This window comes from Pteropus vampyrus, unplaced genomic scaffold (genome assembly GCF_000151845.1).
Source record: "Pteropus vampyrus isolate Shadow unplaced genomic scaffold, Pvam_2.0 Scaffold4, whole genome shotgun sequence".
NCBI classification, from domain to species: Eukaryota; Metazoa; Chordata; class Mammalia; order Chiroptera; family Pteropodidae; genus Pteropus; species Pteropus vampyrus.
Genome location: NW_011888785.1, coordinates 8277221 through 8296590, shown reverse-complemented (window position 1 = coordinate 8296590; position 19370 = coordinate 8277221). Strand labels below are relative to the sequence as shown.

Below are 19370 nucleotides of genomic sequence, written 5' to 3'. Positions count from 1 at the left end.
ATTAAGTGAAATATGCCTGATTAGCAAGAAGTTTGTAGTCAGTATCTACTCCTCCACTTAAGTAGCTCTGCCACTCTGAGTAAATTCCTTAACCTCAGTTTCAATTTCTTCATTAGTAAATACTTGATAAGCATGTTCTGAAGATCAGAGAATAGCATATGTAGAATGTCTAATGCAGTTTAGGTCCCATTAAATCCCCCGTAGATGTAACACATATTGTGATTATTATTATAGCTGTTATTATTGTTATTGTTAATCTCATGCTTGTCTTCATTTATGAGTAAAGCCAAGCTATTTTGTTAAATGTATGTTTGATTTTTCATAATCCAAAAGATAAGAAATGCCTAAAAATTTATAGAGGCTCTTTATGTCATTGTTACTGTCAAAAAAGATAGCTTGAGAAAAATAGTATCATATATAAATTTGATTATAGATTCATTTTTCCTTACTTATAACTATGGTCTCTGGGTTAACATGAAATTATAGCATAGTACTATTTCACAGTTTTTTTTTCAACACAGGATTATATGAATACTATATTTTCTAAGTATCTCAATTTTTAATTTAGGCACTAAGTATTGAATTTAATATGATATTATATTTTTGCTCATAACAGAGATCAGTAGCTAGTATATTGTGTGCTCAGACTTACCTAAAGACAGGTAATGTCTGCCTTTAAAATTCAGTTTTAGAATTATAAAGCATTGACCCAGGGAGAGGGTTGGTTCCCCAAGATTATTTTTGGAAAACGCCAGTTTCGCTTTGTTTTATTAATAATAGTATGATTCTCATTCATTTAGAATAGTTGGGATCTTAGAATTTAAATCTAGAAGTGACTCTATAGATCAAATAGTAAAATTCTCTTAGACCTAATTTAGTTAAGAAATCTGGAGTTTCAGAAGATTGGTAAATGAATTGTCATAGACCCATAAGTAGCAGGGTCCAGATAAGGACTTTGACTTTCTGTCCCCAGGTCCATTGGCTTTCCCTGTACAGTGCTGATGTCCAATGCTCATTTATGTATATTTGTGGTTAAATCTCTTACAGTGCCCACACAATTTCAAAATATTGTATAATTTCTATGATTAATTGGACTTATTGTTTGACATATGTAGATAGGGTATTTTCTTATTTTGATATAAAATAAGTTGTTTTAAAGTTTTCCTTGAATTTTGTTACACTCTGAGTTTCATCAAGAGCATAATTTGATATATACTTCCCATAATGAGGTTTAATCTATATACAGATTTATTCTTTGCAATTATTGGCTTCATTTTGCATCAGTGTTATATGTGAATTTCTTAGTATTTTTGTTTTATTTTTTAAACCTAGTTTGAAGTTGTTTGTTTCTAGCAACTGTAAGTTTTTATACTTATATGACTTCATTAGTGATATTGCTGTTCCTACTTGATGTTTGCTTCTCCTTACCATTTAGTCTCTCAAATTTTAAAAATACTACTCATGAAAGAATAAGAAATACTAGTATATTTTCCTCAAATTATAAGACTATGAAAATTATTTTTCTACAGAATTTTAGGTGGCCATTTTTTGAATATCTAATATCAGAAATATCAAAGTAAAATAAACAATTGGCTTAAGCCACAGCTTAACTGGTTATTATTTTTACATTAGAATTTCTTAGACGTGTTTTTTTGTTTTGCTGCTACAGATGCCTCTCAGATAAAGCAAACTGTTTTATTAAGTGTACTGTAACAACAATGTTAAATTTATTATCAGAGCAGAAACATGAACAGGAACCCGTATTATCCCAAACACATAAAGTTACAAATTTTAAATTTTCTTAGTAACCCTTAGGTATTCTCAAATTTAAAGCTGGTAGAAATATTTGATGTCCTTTTCTCTTCTTATACTAGTACACATAGCAATTATTCACTGCTCCATACTGGATCATTTTTTATCTGCATCTTGTGTCTGTTCTGTTTATATAGAATAAATATTTATGTCTTCTCACTTTTATGAACTAAGAGATACAGATAAAATAGGTTTGAAGTATCAGCTATAATTCATTGCTTGAAAAGAAAGGCCTTATGCTGATATTGTAGGGAAGAGAAAACTAAATCTTTTCGGCAGCAAGCTTATAACCAAGATAACATCAGCATTTTCCTTCTTGAAAATGTATCTTACATATATTAAAGTAAGGAAGCAGTATTTTATTAAAAATAGTATGACAAGTTTAACTTATCAATATCACAAACTTAGCTTCAAGAAAATCCTGTGGTTTTTTTTGCTAGGGAAAAGATAATGGTAAGATTTTGTTTTAGTCAAATTTTCGTTATATAAGACCATAAAAAAAAAATTCCTAAAATGTAAAAAAAAAGTAAAATAGTTTTTATGTTAGTGGTTTATAGTTTCCTACTTTAAGTTCTCAAAAAAATTATCATCTTATATAAATATAGTGGTAAACTACATTAATTGGCTAACATCATAAAAGTTATCAATTTGCAAAATCTAGAATTTTATTTTCTGCTCACACATAAAATGTAGCCCTGCTTGCATGTTTTTGTAATATTAAATATTTGTGTAGGATAGGAACAAACTAATCATACAATATTTGATATGTATTACTGAAAAATAGGAATAAAAAACATTTTAGTTAGAAATATTCAACATGCTTTGAGAATCCATATTTACATTTTTTGGTTTTGACTTGATATAGCCATTTTCAACAATGAAAAATAAAAATGTTATTAAACTATGGTCTGTATACTAAAATATGCCTTTAAATAAATTTTGAAGATGGTATGCTACAGTGATTCGTAAATAAATAAAATATACAAACTTCATTTAGCATAAATGTTTTTTATAAATGGCTATGCAGCATTATTTTCATTATTATTTTTTTCATATTGCCAGTTATCTATGGTGTGTTTGGTAAGAAATTAAATGTCAGGTTACTTTAAGAGCAGCATTTTTAAACATATTGATTATTTTGTTTTCATTATGGCAAGTAATACATATTCACTATAGATCATTTGGAAAATGTAGAAAAATGGATAAAGAAACTAAAAGCTGTAATCTGCCTCCCAGAGATTACCACTGTTAGCATATTAGTGTTTTTCTTTCTAGCTTTTCTTCTCGCCTTCATTTAACAAATATTTACTGAGCATCTTATAGGTGTAGGGCCCCATAATAATTGCTGGACTACCATGGTGTTCATGGCAGGATATAACTCACCCCTGTCCTCTTGACCCTTGTAGTCTATCAGAGAATATAGACAAATGAGATGAAAGCTATAGAAGAACCAAGGTACTGTTAAAACTAGTAGCAGGGGAACTAACCTGGTTTGGTGGGTCTCAGCAAATATTTTTAATAATTTTAGAATATGGTATGAGTCTTTTCTAGATTCTCATCCTATTACAGGTATACATTCTCACTTACTCTCTCTCATATTTTAAAAATTCCATTGGCCACTTCAGTAACAATGTAGAAGGAAAAACAATTCTTGTGTGCATATAGCCTTTATATCTGAAAAATTCACATTATTTTAAAAATCACAATGGTATCATTATCACTGTTATAAACTTAAATAGACTGAAAATGAGCATATCTCCAAAGTGTCTATTAGGCAATTACTCCACTATAGGTAGAAAAGAATTTAGCATTTCCAAATTATTTATACGATAAGATAAAGTTGCTGATTCACTTATTATATTTTATGGAAATATTTTATTTTATTCATTTTAACACTACTATTGTCCTAAAGCAGGTATCACCATTTTATAGCAATTTTGTAATAATGATTTTAGATTAATATACTTAATTTAATCGAATTATTTAGACCATTTTTTAAATCAAATAATCATGTCCTTTGTTTTTACCATTGTGAAATATTCTAATGAATGTGAAAAAATAACATGTATTATAGATACATGTAATAGTACCATAATCCTATTTCATTAAAGTAGCAAATTAAAAATGTCATAGAACACTTTTGATTTTTTTGTTTCACTTCTATTTTTATTTTATTCTATATATTATACATTACCATATCTTAAACTTGTATTAATTTTAGAAAGCAAACTAAGGAAAATATAAAAGTATATTTCATGTTGAAAAACTTTTTTAAAAAACTATGGCAAATAAGCTCTTGAATGTGTTGAGCCTAAAGTTTTCATCATGAATTATAATTAACTGTTTATATTAACTATATTAAAATATTTCATTGAAAAGTCTACACTTCTGAAAGTATGTTTTATAACATAATTTCTAGTGTTTTAGTCAAAATGTGAAAATTCCTACAATAGAATATTTACATATTACAATTATATTTTGAAGGCAAATAATTTTGATATGTCTAATACCTTACTTTTGAAATACCAGAGAAATGTCAGATAGGAAAAAATCTTAGTTCCTTCAAGAAGACTCTCTCTATTTCTTTAATGTTTCCTTTGACAAACATGTTGTAATAACTCCCAAGTCTCTCACAGACTCTAACCTTGACTTTATCCCTTCTCCAGCTATTGCTTATCTTTGTACTGCAACAAAACTTAACAATTATTCATACTCAGTACCTCCATTTTCTTTAATTCCTTCAAAATTATAAATGTTTATAAAAAATATGCGAAAGAGTGCAAACTATTATATACCTACCAATTACAGTCATGTAGAGAAAATTCTCAGAACATTAAATTGAAGTTGGGAAGATTATTCTGATATGACTGTTTATTTATGGTTAGGAGTATAAAGCAACATATATAAACATTTTTAAAAAAGCATTTATAGAACTCTACTATGTGTGAAAGTTGTTCTTTTATATTATACATTCTGTTCCTGTCCATGTGGTCATTTCCAGCATAACTAAGACATACAAACCTAAAAGGAGATGCTGAAAGATAACTACTTACAGTAAATACAGAAAACTCACTTTGTGCAAATCAGTGCTGCAGTTGTGTGTGGTTTTTTAAATTATTATTCAAACTGAAAGTCTTAGAGACCAGATGAGAATAGATTACATATTATTTTTAGAAGAGGAATATTTTTATGCCGCAGAAAAGGTTTGATTAACAGAGATATAAAAATATAATGCTTAACGAAAAGCCCAGCAATAGTATTGTCAGCAGCCCAAGAAATTAGGAGTCATTCTACCATGATTCTTTTAGTCTTTCCACCATGGTTCTGTGGTTCAAAGATGGCTACTTCTAGTCATGACATACACATTTCTGAAGTCAAAGAGGAAGGATGAAAGTACATAATGGCATTTCCCATTCTTTCTTTAAACGATTTCAAACTAGGCTTTGATCCCTACTACTTTACTGAAATGGCTCTTGTCTTAAAAGTGTCTTGTCCCTCAAAATCTCTTCTTTTGTCAAACTCAGTAGTCATGCCTCTGAATCTTATCAGAGTTATCAACATCATTTGACAATGTTGACCATTTTTCCTTTCTTGAAACATTTTCTTATCTTGTTTTCTATGACCACCCCCATTGTCCCCTAATTTCTTCCTTCTCAGTACTCTTAACTGAATCCTCTACTTGTACCCAAGTTGTATGTGGCTTAATCCTTGGAGCCCTTTTTTAATCTACTTATATACCATTCCCTAGATGATTGCATTTGTCTTGTACTATCTATATGTTGAGACTTAACAAATTTCTAATACCAGCCTGGAATACTTCCCCCAAAATCTGAATTCACATATCTAAATGTTTGCCTGATATTTGCATTGAATAGCTAAAGATTATCTAAAGCTTAATGTTGCCAAAACAGAATTCTTGTTTCCTGATCCTTCCTCATTCCCATCACAACTGTCTTCTCTTATAGTCTTTCCTAGCTCATTTCTACCATTTTTGGGTGCCCAAAACAAAGGAATCATTCTTAATTATTCTTTTGTTTATTTCCCATGTCTACTTATCAGCCCGCTGTGATTCCAAACTTCTTTTTAGTCCTACTACTACTATAGTACTTCAAGCCACCATTGTTCTTTTTCTTTTTATTAACTTTATTGGGGTGACATTAGTTAATAAAATTATATAGATTTCAAGTGTACAATTCAATAATATATCATATGCGTATTGCATTGTGTGTTCACCACCCAAAGTTAAATTTCCTTCCATCACCATATATTTGACCCTCTTTACCCTTTTCTACCTCTTTCCTTCCCCTCTTTCCCTCTGGTAACCACTAAACTGTTGTCCATGTCCATGAGTCTCTGTTTGTCATGTTTGTTTGTTGCTTTCAGTTTTATATCCTACGTATATGTGAAATAATATGGTTCTTGACTTTTCTGTTTCACTTAGCCTGATAATCTCAAGATTCATCTATGTTGTCACAAATATCAGTATTTCATCTTTTCTTACAGCTGAGTCATATTTTATTGTATAAATGAACCACATCTTTGTCCAATCATCTGTCGTAGGACACTTCAGTTGCTTCCAAGTCTTGGTCGCCATGAATAATGCTGCTATGAACATCAGGGTGCATGTATCTTTACAGATAAATTTTTTCAAATTTTGGGGGTAGATACACAGAAGAGGGATTTCTGGGTCATATGGTAATTCTATTCTTAAGTTTTTGAGGACTCTCCATACTGTTTTCTATAGTGGATGTACCAATTTGCAGTCCTACCAGCAGTGTATGAGGGTTCCTTTTTCTCCACATCCTCTCCAACATTTGTTATTACTTGTCCTGTTGATTATAGCTATTCTAACAGGTGTGAGATGGTATCTCATTGTGGTTTTGATTTGCATTTCTCTATTAGCTAGTGTTGTTGAGCATCTTTTCATATGTTTGTTGGCCATTTGTATGTCCTCTAGGGAGAAGTGTCTGTTCAGGTCCTCTGCCCATTTTTTGATTGGAACATTTGTTTTTTTGTTGTTTTTGAGTTGTATGAGTTCTTTGTATATTTTGGATATTAGCCCCTTATTGGAGGCATATATCTTCTCCCTTTCAGTTGTTTGCCTCTTTATTTTGTTGGATGGTTTATTTTGCTGTGCAGAAGCTTTTCAGTTTGATGTAGTCCCATTCATTTTTGCTTTTACATCCCTTGTCTTGAGGTCAAATTCATAAAATCCTCTCTAAACCCAATGTCCATGAGTTTAGTACCTGTTTTCTTCTATGTGATTTATCGTTTCAGATCTTATAGTTGGGTCTTTGATCCATTTTGAGTTAGTTTTGGTATATGGTGACAGATAGCAGTCTAGTTTCATTCTTTTGCATGAAACCATCATCGTTCTTGATCTGAACTATTGCAGTAGCCCTCTGCCTTAGCTCCCTATTTTCATTTTTACATAACCTTTATTCCTTCTTTATACTGTAACCAAAATAAGCTTAAAACTCAGAATCAAATCATATTACTTAAATTCCTAAACCCTCCAATGGTTTCTCATTTTTTGCAAATGGAATAACCAGTATGGCCTTCATAGTCACACTTAACATTTAATCTCATGCCATATGTGCTGACTTTTCTGATACTCAAACATACTGAGTTCATTTATACTGCAAGGCCCTTGCACTTGTTACCTATGCCTGGACATTCTCTTCTCACTGAATTGTAGATGACTGGTTCCTTCAAATCATTCGGGTCTCAGTTTGAATGTCACCTATTAGGTAGAGAGACTTCCCTGACTACCTTGTCCAAGAAAAAGTGTGTTCCCACACTTTGTATCTTTATCTTCTGTTTTTTCTACTATATCAAATTATGAAATTTAAAATGTCATTGTATGAAATATTTTTTCTAATGTCTCATAGCTTAGATTATGGAATATTGAGAAAATTTTTTACTTATGGAATAATTAATTGGTCATAGAAAGTATTGATTAAATGAATGTATTTTCAGGCAAGCTTTATAACTCATTTGGAACTTGTAAAATGGCCTTCTCTATTGAACCATTTTATAATATATCAATGCATGGTTTCATGGTAACTGTTTAAAGCAAACAGTTTAATATATTTAATCTCTTTCTTAAGAAAGCTAAATAATATCTAAGTGATAATAAATTCAAGATGTAGAAGTGTGGCTGTTATTTTTACACTGATTATGAAATACCACTATTAGATAATTTTTGTGTGGAATTTTTTAAAACAGTATTTTTAATTTTTCTGAAGCAAAGTCAACTTTTTTCATGCATGAAAAATTAATGTGCCATAGGAGATATGTTACTTGGACATCTAATGAGCAATTAATTTCCAATAAAACTGTGAAGATTAATGGGTTCACTCTGGGAAGAATAGCACTCAACTTGAAATAGATATTTGAGGCAACTTAATCTGCTCACTTGGGAATAAAGTTTTAAAAATTCACTTTCTAAACATGTTTATTTCTGAAAGATATCGTCCTCAATGTTGAGTTTACCTTAATAGAAGATTAGTATATGTTACATTAAGAAATATTTGTTTTTAAAGATTCATAATACTAATCTTTGGGCATGTAGGAGAGTATATTATTTTGATATGGTAGCCCAGCATGTAGAATATTAATCCTTAAAAAAACAAACTCTCCATATGTATTGTCATGGTTCACTTTTCTCCTCTTTCACATTTATATGCCTGATGCCTGATGAACTCTATCATATACTTTCTCCATTTCACTGTAATTATGTGGACACTTGTCTCCCACATGGGAACATGGGCTCTTCTAGGCAGCAAAACATTTTATTCATCTTTGTCATTTCCATCACCTTGCCCCGTGTCTGATACACCATCATTGTTCAATAAGTTTTGTGGGAGGAAGAAAGGAAGGATTCTTGGAAGAATTAAGATCTGCTTAAAATTAAATGTTTAACATGAATCCAAAAAAAAAAGGTCCTTTAGGTTCTTAAATGAGAAGATTGTTTGATCAATACAGACAGGTCTTACAAAAAAAAAATCAAAATGGTTCTTTAGGTTTCGATTTACTAACATTTTCATTTTGTTTTGTACACAATCAGGTCTCTTAGATCAAATGATGCTTCTATGGAGAAATGTATTGTTAAGGAAAAGTACCTCTTTTTCTCTAGATAATAGAGATTATTTTGAAACCCCTGATTAAAGGTACTGAAATAAAATGTCAGTATTACTAAGAACATCTGCTAACCCCCAAAACCCAAAAAACTACAATGTGATACTAATAAAAACAGGTCATGAAAGAGATTTGACTTTGGGTGCTGAATACACAGTTTTACACTTGAAAGTCTATATAATTTTATTAGCCAATGTCACCCTAATAAATTCAATTAAAAAAAAAAACAGGTCATGTTGTATTTTACAATATTATAATGTTACAGGTTAAATCTTGTTCTAATTATTTTTAAACTTCGTGAACTCAAAAAACATGACAATGAATTTCATGTAGGAAATATCACTCAGTATTACTGAATGACTTTATGATTTTACCAACAAGATGTGAATACTTGTTGATAGTATGGAATCTGTAATGAGCTTTTCATATCACGGGAATGCTGAAACCTCGTTATCCATAACTCTGATTACCTCTGAATACTATATTGGCAAGAAACTTTATAGTATTTAAAACCCAAGTATACTTATTTCTAAATCAACTAACAAAGATTATTAGTTTGCTTGTCTTTTTACTTGTGTTATTTAGATGTTAAGTCAACTATAGAATTTATGTGGATTTTACCAGTTTTGCAGATAATGTCTTTTTTTCTGATTCAAAATCCTCTATTTTATTTTGTCATCATGTCTCCTCAATTTGTGAGTTACTTTTTCCCTGCCTTTCAGGACCTTGATGCTTTTGAAGAGTACTATACATTTATTTTGTAGAATACCTCTTAATTTGGATTTATCCAATATTTTATAATGATTAGATTGAGGTATGCTTTACTGGGAAGGCTACCAATTCCAGTATCATGGTTATTGCTTATATTAATGAATAAATAAAATACCCTATAAAAATATTTTCCAGCTGTATAATGAATTCAGTTCTTGTTGAATAATTTCTAATCATAGTAATGCATAGTAATGTCTCTGAAAATTTTAATGAGTCTATCACTGATTTTCTTTTAATCCAACCTGGAAGTCTCTTGGCAATGGAACTATAATTTGGCAGGTGATCTTGCATATCTCCAACATTTTAAACATTATTTTTATCTTATTTTAATTTGGTAGTATTTTTTAAACTCCTGGGAATTTATACCTGTATGTGTATATTTAGGACAAAAAAAATTTAAAAAGCATAAATTTAGAAATGTCTCCTTGTGTACCTATGGGGAAAATATATATATTGTCTTTAAATATTAGCATATTTTGGATTTTCGGAATGTTACATTTAGTAAATAGTAGATGATTTCTGCAAAAATATTTTCTAAAGAACTTCTTTAAATATATCTTTGTATACCATAAACTTGTATTTAGTGTATATTGGACATCTGTATCCTCATTTAAAAATATGTGTTGGCCCATTATAGAATTGGAGGTTTTCTTGAGGGGGGGATGTCTTTTTTTCTAGAATCAGTGCTGACTATACTCCAACTTACCAACCTAAATACTTCAAAAGCAAGTAATATCTTTTAAACCAAAAATGTTATAAACAAAGGGAAATTATCAATGTGGAACCTCTAATGTCGATTTCTAGCATATACTTATATGCTTATTTCCCAGATATTAGAAGTCTACCTGAGAAAGAGAGGTGTTTGTTTTTATCTTTAAGACTATAAGCTCCCCAGGGGTTATCAAACATACTCATCATATGAGAATTCATCTGTCAGAAGAAGAAAAGAGTATGATAGTATTCTTGGCCCCAGCAAGTTAGCACCATGTCTTAAACATATCTTAAATATCTAAAAATTCACATAATGAAAGTTGTGCTTTTTTCATGTTTATGGGAAGATTATAAACTTATAAATTTGAGTTTATGCTCATTAAGAGTCTACCACTTACCATCGGTCATTCATTTTATCCCACCTATTTTGCTAGACTCTTACCTTCCACTCACTGATTTTTATTTCCTTTACTATAAATAAATATGCCCTCCGTAGATGGCTCTGCAAATCCCTACGGTCTTTATTCCCAGGTCAGAGAGATTCCCTCTTGATCCGAAATCATACTTAGGAAATCCAAAGTCTTATTTTTAACTGCCCATTTCCATACTACCAAAAGCCACCACAAAGAAGTAAAAATTGACCAGAGGAACTGAAGACTTAGAAAAGCAAACCTACTCCACTATATCTGCTCCAGAATCACAAATTGGAAAGATAAATGATGGCTCAACAAATAAAATAAAATTATTAATGTATTCTTATACATGAAATTAGAAATTCATTATCACTTTTATCTATATTACTTGCTATTAAAGGATATGATTTTGTAATATTAATTAAAGGGAGATTTCTTTGATTATTTGTCTTTCATTTGAATCACTAAGGGAGAAAAAGACAGAAATTTATAAAATAACTCTATTCTGTTTAATGACATATGTGTTTGAGCCAGGTTTACTAAGAACCTCCCTAGTTACTTTAATTTTACAATATAGCTCTAGACTTTCTAATTAAATATGCAACTTATGTCATAAGAAAAAACCTCTTATGCTTTTCACAGTAAATTTAATTAAGCATTTCTTGTAAGTTCATTTCGGTATCTATCATGGCCCACTAAAGTTGGAATTCAGTCGTAAAATGGTAGATTAATTGCCTTTTGTATTAAATGAAATAAGAATCTCGAATATGCAAAGTCAGGAAATTTAATTGTGGTCTTCAATTGCTTATTCAATGCATTGGAAAACTGAAAGCAGAAGTACAGAAAAAAGGGCCAAAGGTTGTTAAATGTAGCATATCACACACATTTTGCACTTTACTTAATGATCCAAGTATTTATTACTATGAAGTAAATGCACCATTTAAAGAATTATGGTGGAATTGTAAAACGTTAAAAAGTCTAATTAATTTTAGTCTGAAGCATGCAGCGTGCTCCTTTTGCCTAAAACATTTTCATTATCGTCAGTATTTTTCCAGTTATTAAGATAAATTTTTCCTCATTGAGCAGCAGTAGCATATTTTCTATATTAAAAGCACAATCTTAAATCTGGTATGCTTTAATGAATAAAAGAAAGTTTTTCATCATAGATTGGAACAATATATTGTATTTTGTCTTTCTACCCTTCTGTAACTAACAGAACAGGTTAAGTATGTCCATATATATATATATATATATATTTGCTAGAAACAACACACACACACACACATTTAAAAGAAGGACCATTATTAAAGCATATAGATAATTTTGACTGTTCGTTTCAATCCAGTTACAACAATTCTTCTCTGATTAGTTAGTGGCATATTTAAAATGTTAAGAAAATATCATAAGGAAATAGAAATACTTTAACTTAGTGCTGAGCTGCACCTTCTCACTTCATTTTACTGTTGGGCCACCATGTGTCTTTGTCTGCTGTGAATAGCAAATTCAGTTAAGTAAAAACAATTGACATCATTCTCTTTGTAAACATAGACCCCCCCATTAGGCTTACTTATTTCTGGAAATACTTCAAATGGCCTTATTAGAAAGGGATTTATTAAAAGAAAGCTTATGTTTTCTCACTGTGAAGGTAATCCATGCTTAGAGTAGAAAAAATTCATGAAAGCACAGACAAGAAAATAAAAATTAACATGAACCACCATGAACATTTAAGGTACTCAAGAAGAAATTTAGTTGTATATTTTCGATGTAGGAGTTACAGGTGCCTTTTGTTTTTTTCCACATAAAATCTTTGTGCAAATTTTGCACTTAAATTGAACTTAGAAAGATTTCATTAAGTAGCCATTTTTATTTTTTAATCTTTTTATTTTGAAATAATTCTGCTTACAGAAAAGTTGCAGAAATAGTACAAATATTTGCCATTCGCCCTTCCTCCAGCTTCCTGTATTGTTACCATCTTCTATGACCAAAGTAAATTATTGAAACCAAGAAATTAACATCAAGACAATACTATACTGCATGAACTATACTCAAATTTTGCCAGTTTTCCCACTAATGTCCTTTTTATGTTCTAGGATCTCACATTGCATTTAGTCATTATGTCCCCATAGTCTCTTCCAGTCTGTGATAGCCCAAGTTTTGTCTTGTCTTTCACAACCTTGACACTTTTGAAGACTATTGTGATGTTTTCTCATGCTTAGGTTGAGGTTGTAATTATTGGGAAGGCTCCTAGAGACCAGAGTTGATGTGCCCTTTTTATTGCATCATACCAAAAGATTAATGTTAATACATAACACTGGTGATGTTAACCTCGATCACTTGGTTAACGTGGTTTTAGACAGGTTTCTCCACTATAAAGGTATTTTTAAATCCATCTTTAAAGATACAAAGAAGCAATGGGGAAAGTTGTTGCTTTGTATATGTAGTTCTGCCTTTAAAATAAATCATTTTATACTTGGCAGTCTACAGGATAAATACATAGTTATTTATACTTACAGACTGTAATTTAAATCTAAATATTACCTGAGCAGTAGAAATTTCAGCTGTTAAAATAATTGGTGTTTGTTTGGAATTGGTTACCTCCTAAGAGACAGGAAAAGCAGTTAGATAGTTCTATTAAAATTGGCATTAATTCTTTGAACTCTTATGTGAGCTAAGTCAAATTTGTAAATAAGGAAAAATAGAAGGCATCTTTATTGAAAATGATGGTGCAAGCTGAATAATATTTAAACAAAATCTTGCAAGTTTTATTCAGTCGTAAGAGGGATTTAGTTTAGATTAAAATGGCAGTGTTTTTCCTTATTTCTGTTAGAAGTTGTCTTAGTCTTATGTTGCCACCTGGAGCATTAGACCATAATTACATGGTCCATATGTACCTAGAAATTATCATTCTCCTTATTATAACAATGCTGTCACTATAAAAAGAGCAGAAAGTCTAAGAAGCCACATTTAGTTATCTGACATTATGAGTGTTATTGTTATATGAATATGTATTATTGAAATTCCACATGTAACTAAGGGGACATGTAGCTAGCAGATCTAAAAGGTTGTTACAAACAATGTGTTTTTTGGAGTATGAGTTAACAAGCTTAAACATTAAGAGGTAAATCTGTCTACTTTCCAGTAGCCCCAAAGGATACATTTTCTTGCTGGCTGCTTCAGAACACTTCATGAAACAAATGTCAGACTTGTCATGGCTGTCACTAAGAAAATGATCTGTGTGGCAAGGGTCTTTCATTGGGAAACAAACAGATGTCTTATCTCAGCAAAGACTGACAAAACCCTGCCATCTATCAGAAAAAAAATTTGCCTGTGTTTAATATTGGGTAGTAAAGAAATACTTTGGTAAAGAAAGCTTTCTTTCTTTGCAGTTTCATTCATTATACAGTCATTTGTCAATGATACTTGGTTTGCTGCCTGAGCTAGTTTAATGATTTTATTAATCTTGAACTGCATATAAAATTCTTACAAAAATTGACCTGCAATGTTAGAAACACAAATTAGCATTTCTCCCTCCACCTCCCCACTACCAAAAAAAAGGAAACTTCTATAATCCTTTCTGGAGCTTTATTGTCTCTAATTCTAATGCTTTTATTTATGACGATAAAATCTATTATTGTTATTTTGATTATTTTGATAGTTATACTATAGCAGTTATGATTGGTTATGCTCTAGCAGTTAGGGTTAAATAATCTTTTCTACATCTAGATCATAGCTATCCTTGTACAAAGGAAGAAAGAGATTGGTTCTTGTTAAATGGTTTAAAGGCATAGAGAGGCAAAATATTTAAAGATAGGTCTTCAACATAAAGAAAAATGTGGAACAGTTTTTGCACCTGTCCTGAACAGGAGGCAGTGTTAGAAGAGACATACATTTATAAGTCATTCTTTTTTAAATTAAATTTATTGAGGTGATATTAATAAACTTATATATGTTTTAAGTGTACGATTCAATAATATGTCATATGTGTGTGTGTGTGTGTGTGTGTGTGTGTGTGTGTATTACATTGTGTGTTCACCACCCAAACTCAATACCATTCTATGTTACTAGGAAAAATTCAACAATAAAAAGACGGGCATTATATTAAGAATTTAATATATGAAAAATTCAACAATAAAAAGACGGGCATTATATTAGTTAAATATGAAAGTAAATCTTATAGATACTTTCTAGCCCTCAAGGTTATTATTAAGCCTTTGCATTTCTATTTTAACTTAAAGCATCATTGAAGGTTGCTAGGAAAACTAGGTAACCGGGCTTGTTAAACCAGTGAGTCACATTAGTGTGGGAAGTTAATAGACTGTCCACATGATAAAGGCTCCATTCTTGTTTATATTAAAGGATATGAGTTTGTTAATGGCTGTCTTGACTGATGTTGCTTCAAACATTTTTGCTTATTTCTGTTTTCAGTACTGTTTTAGTAAGTTAATATTGCTAGAAGTGTGACTTTTGGATAAGGAAGGATATTGTGCTTTTTAAAATTACATATTAGTTTAGGCACATCTCTCTTTTACTCACTTTTTTACTCCACTGTTTCACATAGTTCAGAAAACATGTATTGGACTCCAACTATATACTAAATTTGCCCTGTTAGATGGTAGGAATATAAGACAAAGAAGATAAAGCCCTGCCTTGATTAACAAACAAAGTCAGTGCTACCTAACAGAAATTTCTTACTACCGTTACCTGCTGATTTAAAACTTTCTGTCAGTGTCTCACCTGAAGAAGGCAGTAGAAAAGGTAGAGTAAGATATGCTTTTTATTAGGATGTAATTAAAATGTAATGTCTAGAAACTCATCTAAAAGTGAAAACTACCTGTTTATTAATAGATTTTCAAGAGTTAACTGAACATAATATCTCTATTCAGTAGAGATAAATTGGAAAAAATATTAAACAAAATATAGTGGTTTTTATGCTAGAAAAATATATTAAAATGACATTGTCAAAGTAATATTCAAAACATTGCCCTTTGAATCCCACATATTTATGACAACTCAGGTTCATTGATAATATAATTTCTCTAGTTTCCTGATGTTGACAAAGTCTAAATCACAAATGCTGTTGTATATAAAGGAAGCTTTCTTCGCCTTAATGTTTAAAGGCAAAGGTATGGTTTTTCATGGAAAACAAATATACATATACATACACACACCTTGATTTGCATTCGTTTATAAAGTCAATTTACTAAGCAGAGCTCAACAATTAATTGAATTGAATTGAATTTGGTTTTATAAGATATAGAGATGCAGAGTGATGTGTTTGGTCAGACTGACGTTATTACTGTTGACAAGAAATACTCAAAAAATTGCTACTCCTGCTTTAACTTAGTAAAGAGTTAGGCAGTGCTTTTTACTTCAGATAATAAAAGTGAAAGATATTGAGAAATCAGAAATATTAGGAAAGTAAGACTGCTTTGTACTTGGTATTGTTGAAGGAACAGTTATGATGAGAGGGGTTTCAAATGGTAAGATGAAATATAGTCCAAACTCTCATTTATACTTTGGAGGTCACCATTTAATACTGAATACAAGATGCACTTCATTCTTATGGAAGCAGACATTATGATGTCACTTTATTCATCATGTTCCACAGGATCTAGTAAATTATGTGGCCACCACTTAGAACTGAAACTGTAGAAGGTTATTTAAGCATTCTATAGCCTGACATGCCCATGTTTCCTATTTTAGAGCTGACTGATCTTCACATAACATATGGTGGTACAAGTAATTGGAAAATTGGCAGACCTGTCAAGAAAATATGCTAGATGAGACAAAAATGCCATGCTGGAGCACATACAGTGTCTCAGAAGTTAAATTTATTATTTTTATCAAACAGTGAAGTAAAAATACCTGATTCACCCCCTAAAAAGGATACTTTTTAGTGGCAGATGTTTTCAAAAGTACTTTTTAGGTCATTGATAAAATAAGTTGCTTTTAAAAATATATCATAGAAATTTTTAGATAATGTGTAGTATAAAACAGCACCCACTGTAAATATTTAAATGTTACATAACTTTACCATTTTGTTTATAGCCTTTTCCCTAGGATTACTGGAATCACAAGTCAATTCTTCAGAGAATTAGAGTTAAAGTGTATTAAGTATAGCTGATAAAATGCCCTAAAGTTTATATTTTAATGTTTTCTAAAATTTGTTTCACAGGAAGATGAAAATGAAGCTGAAAGAAAATATATATCTCAGGAGCTCAGCATGGAACAGAAAAATCCAAAGAAATAAAGGATTTTCTGTAGTGTTTTGAAAAGTTTGCAACTTATGTAGTAGCAGATAAAATTTCTAATTGTAAAATGTTAAATTGTAAAATCTTAATTTGCAAAATGTTCTGAATAAAGTTGAAAATGAAATAGGAGCTTGCACTTGGAATTTGTATGTTTTTTAGAGCAATTTAAACTTTTATATAAAAGTTAGACCTTTAAAATATTTTTTAAAAAATTCTTAACTGAAATTTGAGAATAGAGATAGAATTTTCTCTTATCTCTAAACTAAGTGTTAGCACATCTGGATGACCTGAAAGAAAACTCTGAAAGTTTTTTATCCCCTTACTAGTCTCTATTGTCTTCTTCAGTGGCCTTACCAGAATTCCAGTTATTCATATAAAGGAAAGAACAGCATAGTTCATAAATGAACAGGGAACACAAGCATGCGAAAACACTTAAAACCAACCAGTGCCACAAAATGAAATACCGTTTTCTGATAATGGCAACTTACATATTGTGTAATACTCTAGGATTGTAGGTAAAGTCTAAAAAAGAGATGATAATTTAACATTTTCTGTGACAGAAGTAGGGCCATGATTTTTAATTCATAAAATATTTACTAAAGACCTACTATGTGCTGGGCCCTACACACTTTTCCTGGACATGTCAAGAACAGTTTCTATCTGTTTGTTTGGCTTAGGAATTTTCTAAATTTCCTTTTATTCCCATCTTTACTCATTCTTAGAAACCAGCTATTTTACTTTTCCTGGTTCTAATTTCCAAGCTATCATTTGCCAACTACAGCAGGAACAGAGAATCTACTTGCTATTTGCAGAGGCAAATGTTTTTGACAGATGTCTTTGTTTGATTACTTAAGGCGCAGAGTTTCTTAAAATGAGACACAGAACTTTAGGAAGCTTATGAGAGAATATCAGCATACAACTTCTTTCCTGTGAGAATGGAATCTATATACTTGCCCTGGAGCGAGAGTTTTATACCTGCATCTGACAAGCTCAATAAAGGTGTGACCACAGAACATGCTGTCAGCTGTGATACAGCAGCTGAAATGGGAAAAACTGCAACTAGACAAGATAGGAAACTCACTGTTGTATAAACCTCAAATAATGAAACATAACCGCATATCAGGAAACATCCCACAGGCTGGACTCCCTCAGAGAATTTAGGAGCAAAGACTTTGAGTCATAGAAAAGTCTGAGAAGTCAGGTGAGAGTCTGCAGAAGGCTTTTGCAATAAGTAAAAACTAAAATTAATTTTGACTTTTTCTCTTTTTTATTTTTGAAATCGATATCAATCGATTTCAAAATGCCCATATTATCATAGATTGGAATTACATTAATAATGTCACTTCTGAAAAGCAATAAAAAAATGATTCATATTATAGCTGAAATTTATTATACTTATGTTGCAGGTACTGTGCTAATGCTACTTAGTGTGCATTATGCCACTAATCATTCCAATACACATATACGATAGTTAATGTTATCCTTCCCATTTACCAATAATCAATCTGAGGCTTAGACAAGGGAAATAAGTTAACCAAGTTATGTAGTTTGTGACTGGCAGAGCAAGACTTCAAACCCAAGGAGTCTCACCCCAGAGTATCACATTTTATTACTGTTAAATACATACTAATACTATACCTCTTTCAATCCACTATCTTCCCCTAAAATGTCGTCTTTCTTGTTAGCACCCGATTCAACAACTGTTACCTCTCTTATTTATTTTCCCTAACTTCTTAGCCACACTTAACTCATTTTGAAGACTTTGACTTAAGTGAAATGATTATAACTACATTTCACTGGCTCCAAAACAGAAAATCCTGCTTTGTTTTTTTTTTTTTTTACGTTGAGCTACGATGGAACATCAAGTATCAAAGCATTTTATTACCTCTCTATGATTTTTCAATAACTTTATGGCCATATTTTTCAGTAGGCTGCTCATTCAGTTATTAGTGTGCTCTCATCTCAATACTTTAAATCTAAAATAAGTTTTTGATTATGAGAGGCACAGTGACAGCTAACCAGCAGACATTTAAAATATTTATATTTAACTGATACCTTTAACCACTTAAAACCTGTGTTCCTTTTTAAAATTTTTTCAAAATATATATTCCTTGGTTTAGGACAGTGAGTAATAAAGTAGAATCACTGTAAATTTCCTTTAGGAAAAATTTGCCATATGAGTTTCTCAAATGTTTAGGGTTATGTAAATCTTATTATAATGCTAAAAGATTGCCCACATTAAGTGACTGTGACTAAGCTAGTTACTTTATTT

The 19370-nt window shown here is 30.9% G+C and overlaps 1 protein-coding gene across 7 annotated transcripts in view; it reads left to right on the top strand.

The window, feature by feature from the left end:
• Nucleotides 1-19370, top strand: part of PHF14 (PHD finger protein 14) — a 178882-nt gene that overhangs the window by 141201 nt on the left and 18311 nt on the right. For 5 of the 7 annotated variants that reach the window (XM_023532939.1, XM_023532952.1, XM_023532932.1 and 2 more), the window contains one exon: nt 17023-17227. The exons of the other annotated variants lie outside the window; for them this stretch is intronic. In XM_023532939.1, the coding sequence (XP_023388707.1) occupies nt 17023-17097 (75 nt within the window). In that variant the 3' untranslated portion in view covers nt 17098-17227. Of the gene's footprint in view, nt 1-17022; nt 17228-19370 lie in introns of those variants that run through there. 7 annotated transcript variants of the gene reach the window in all.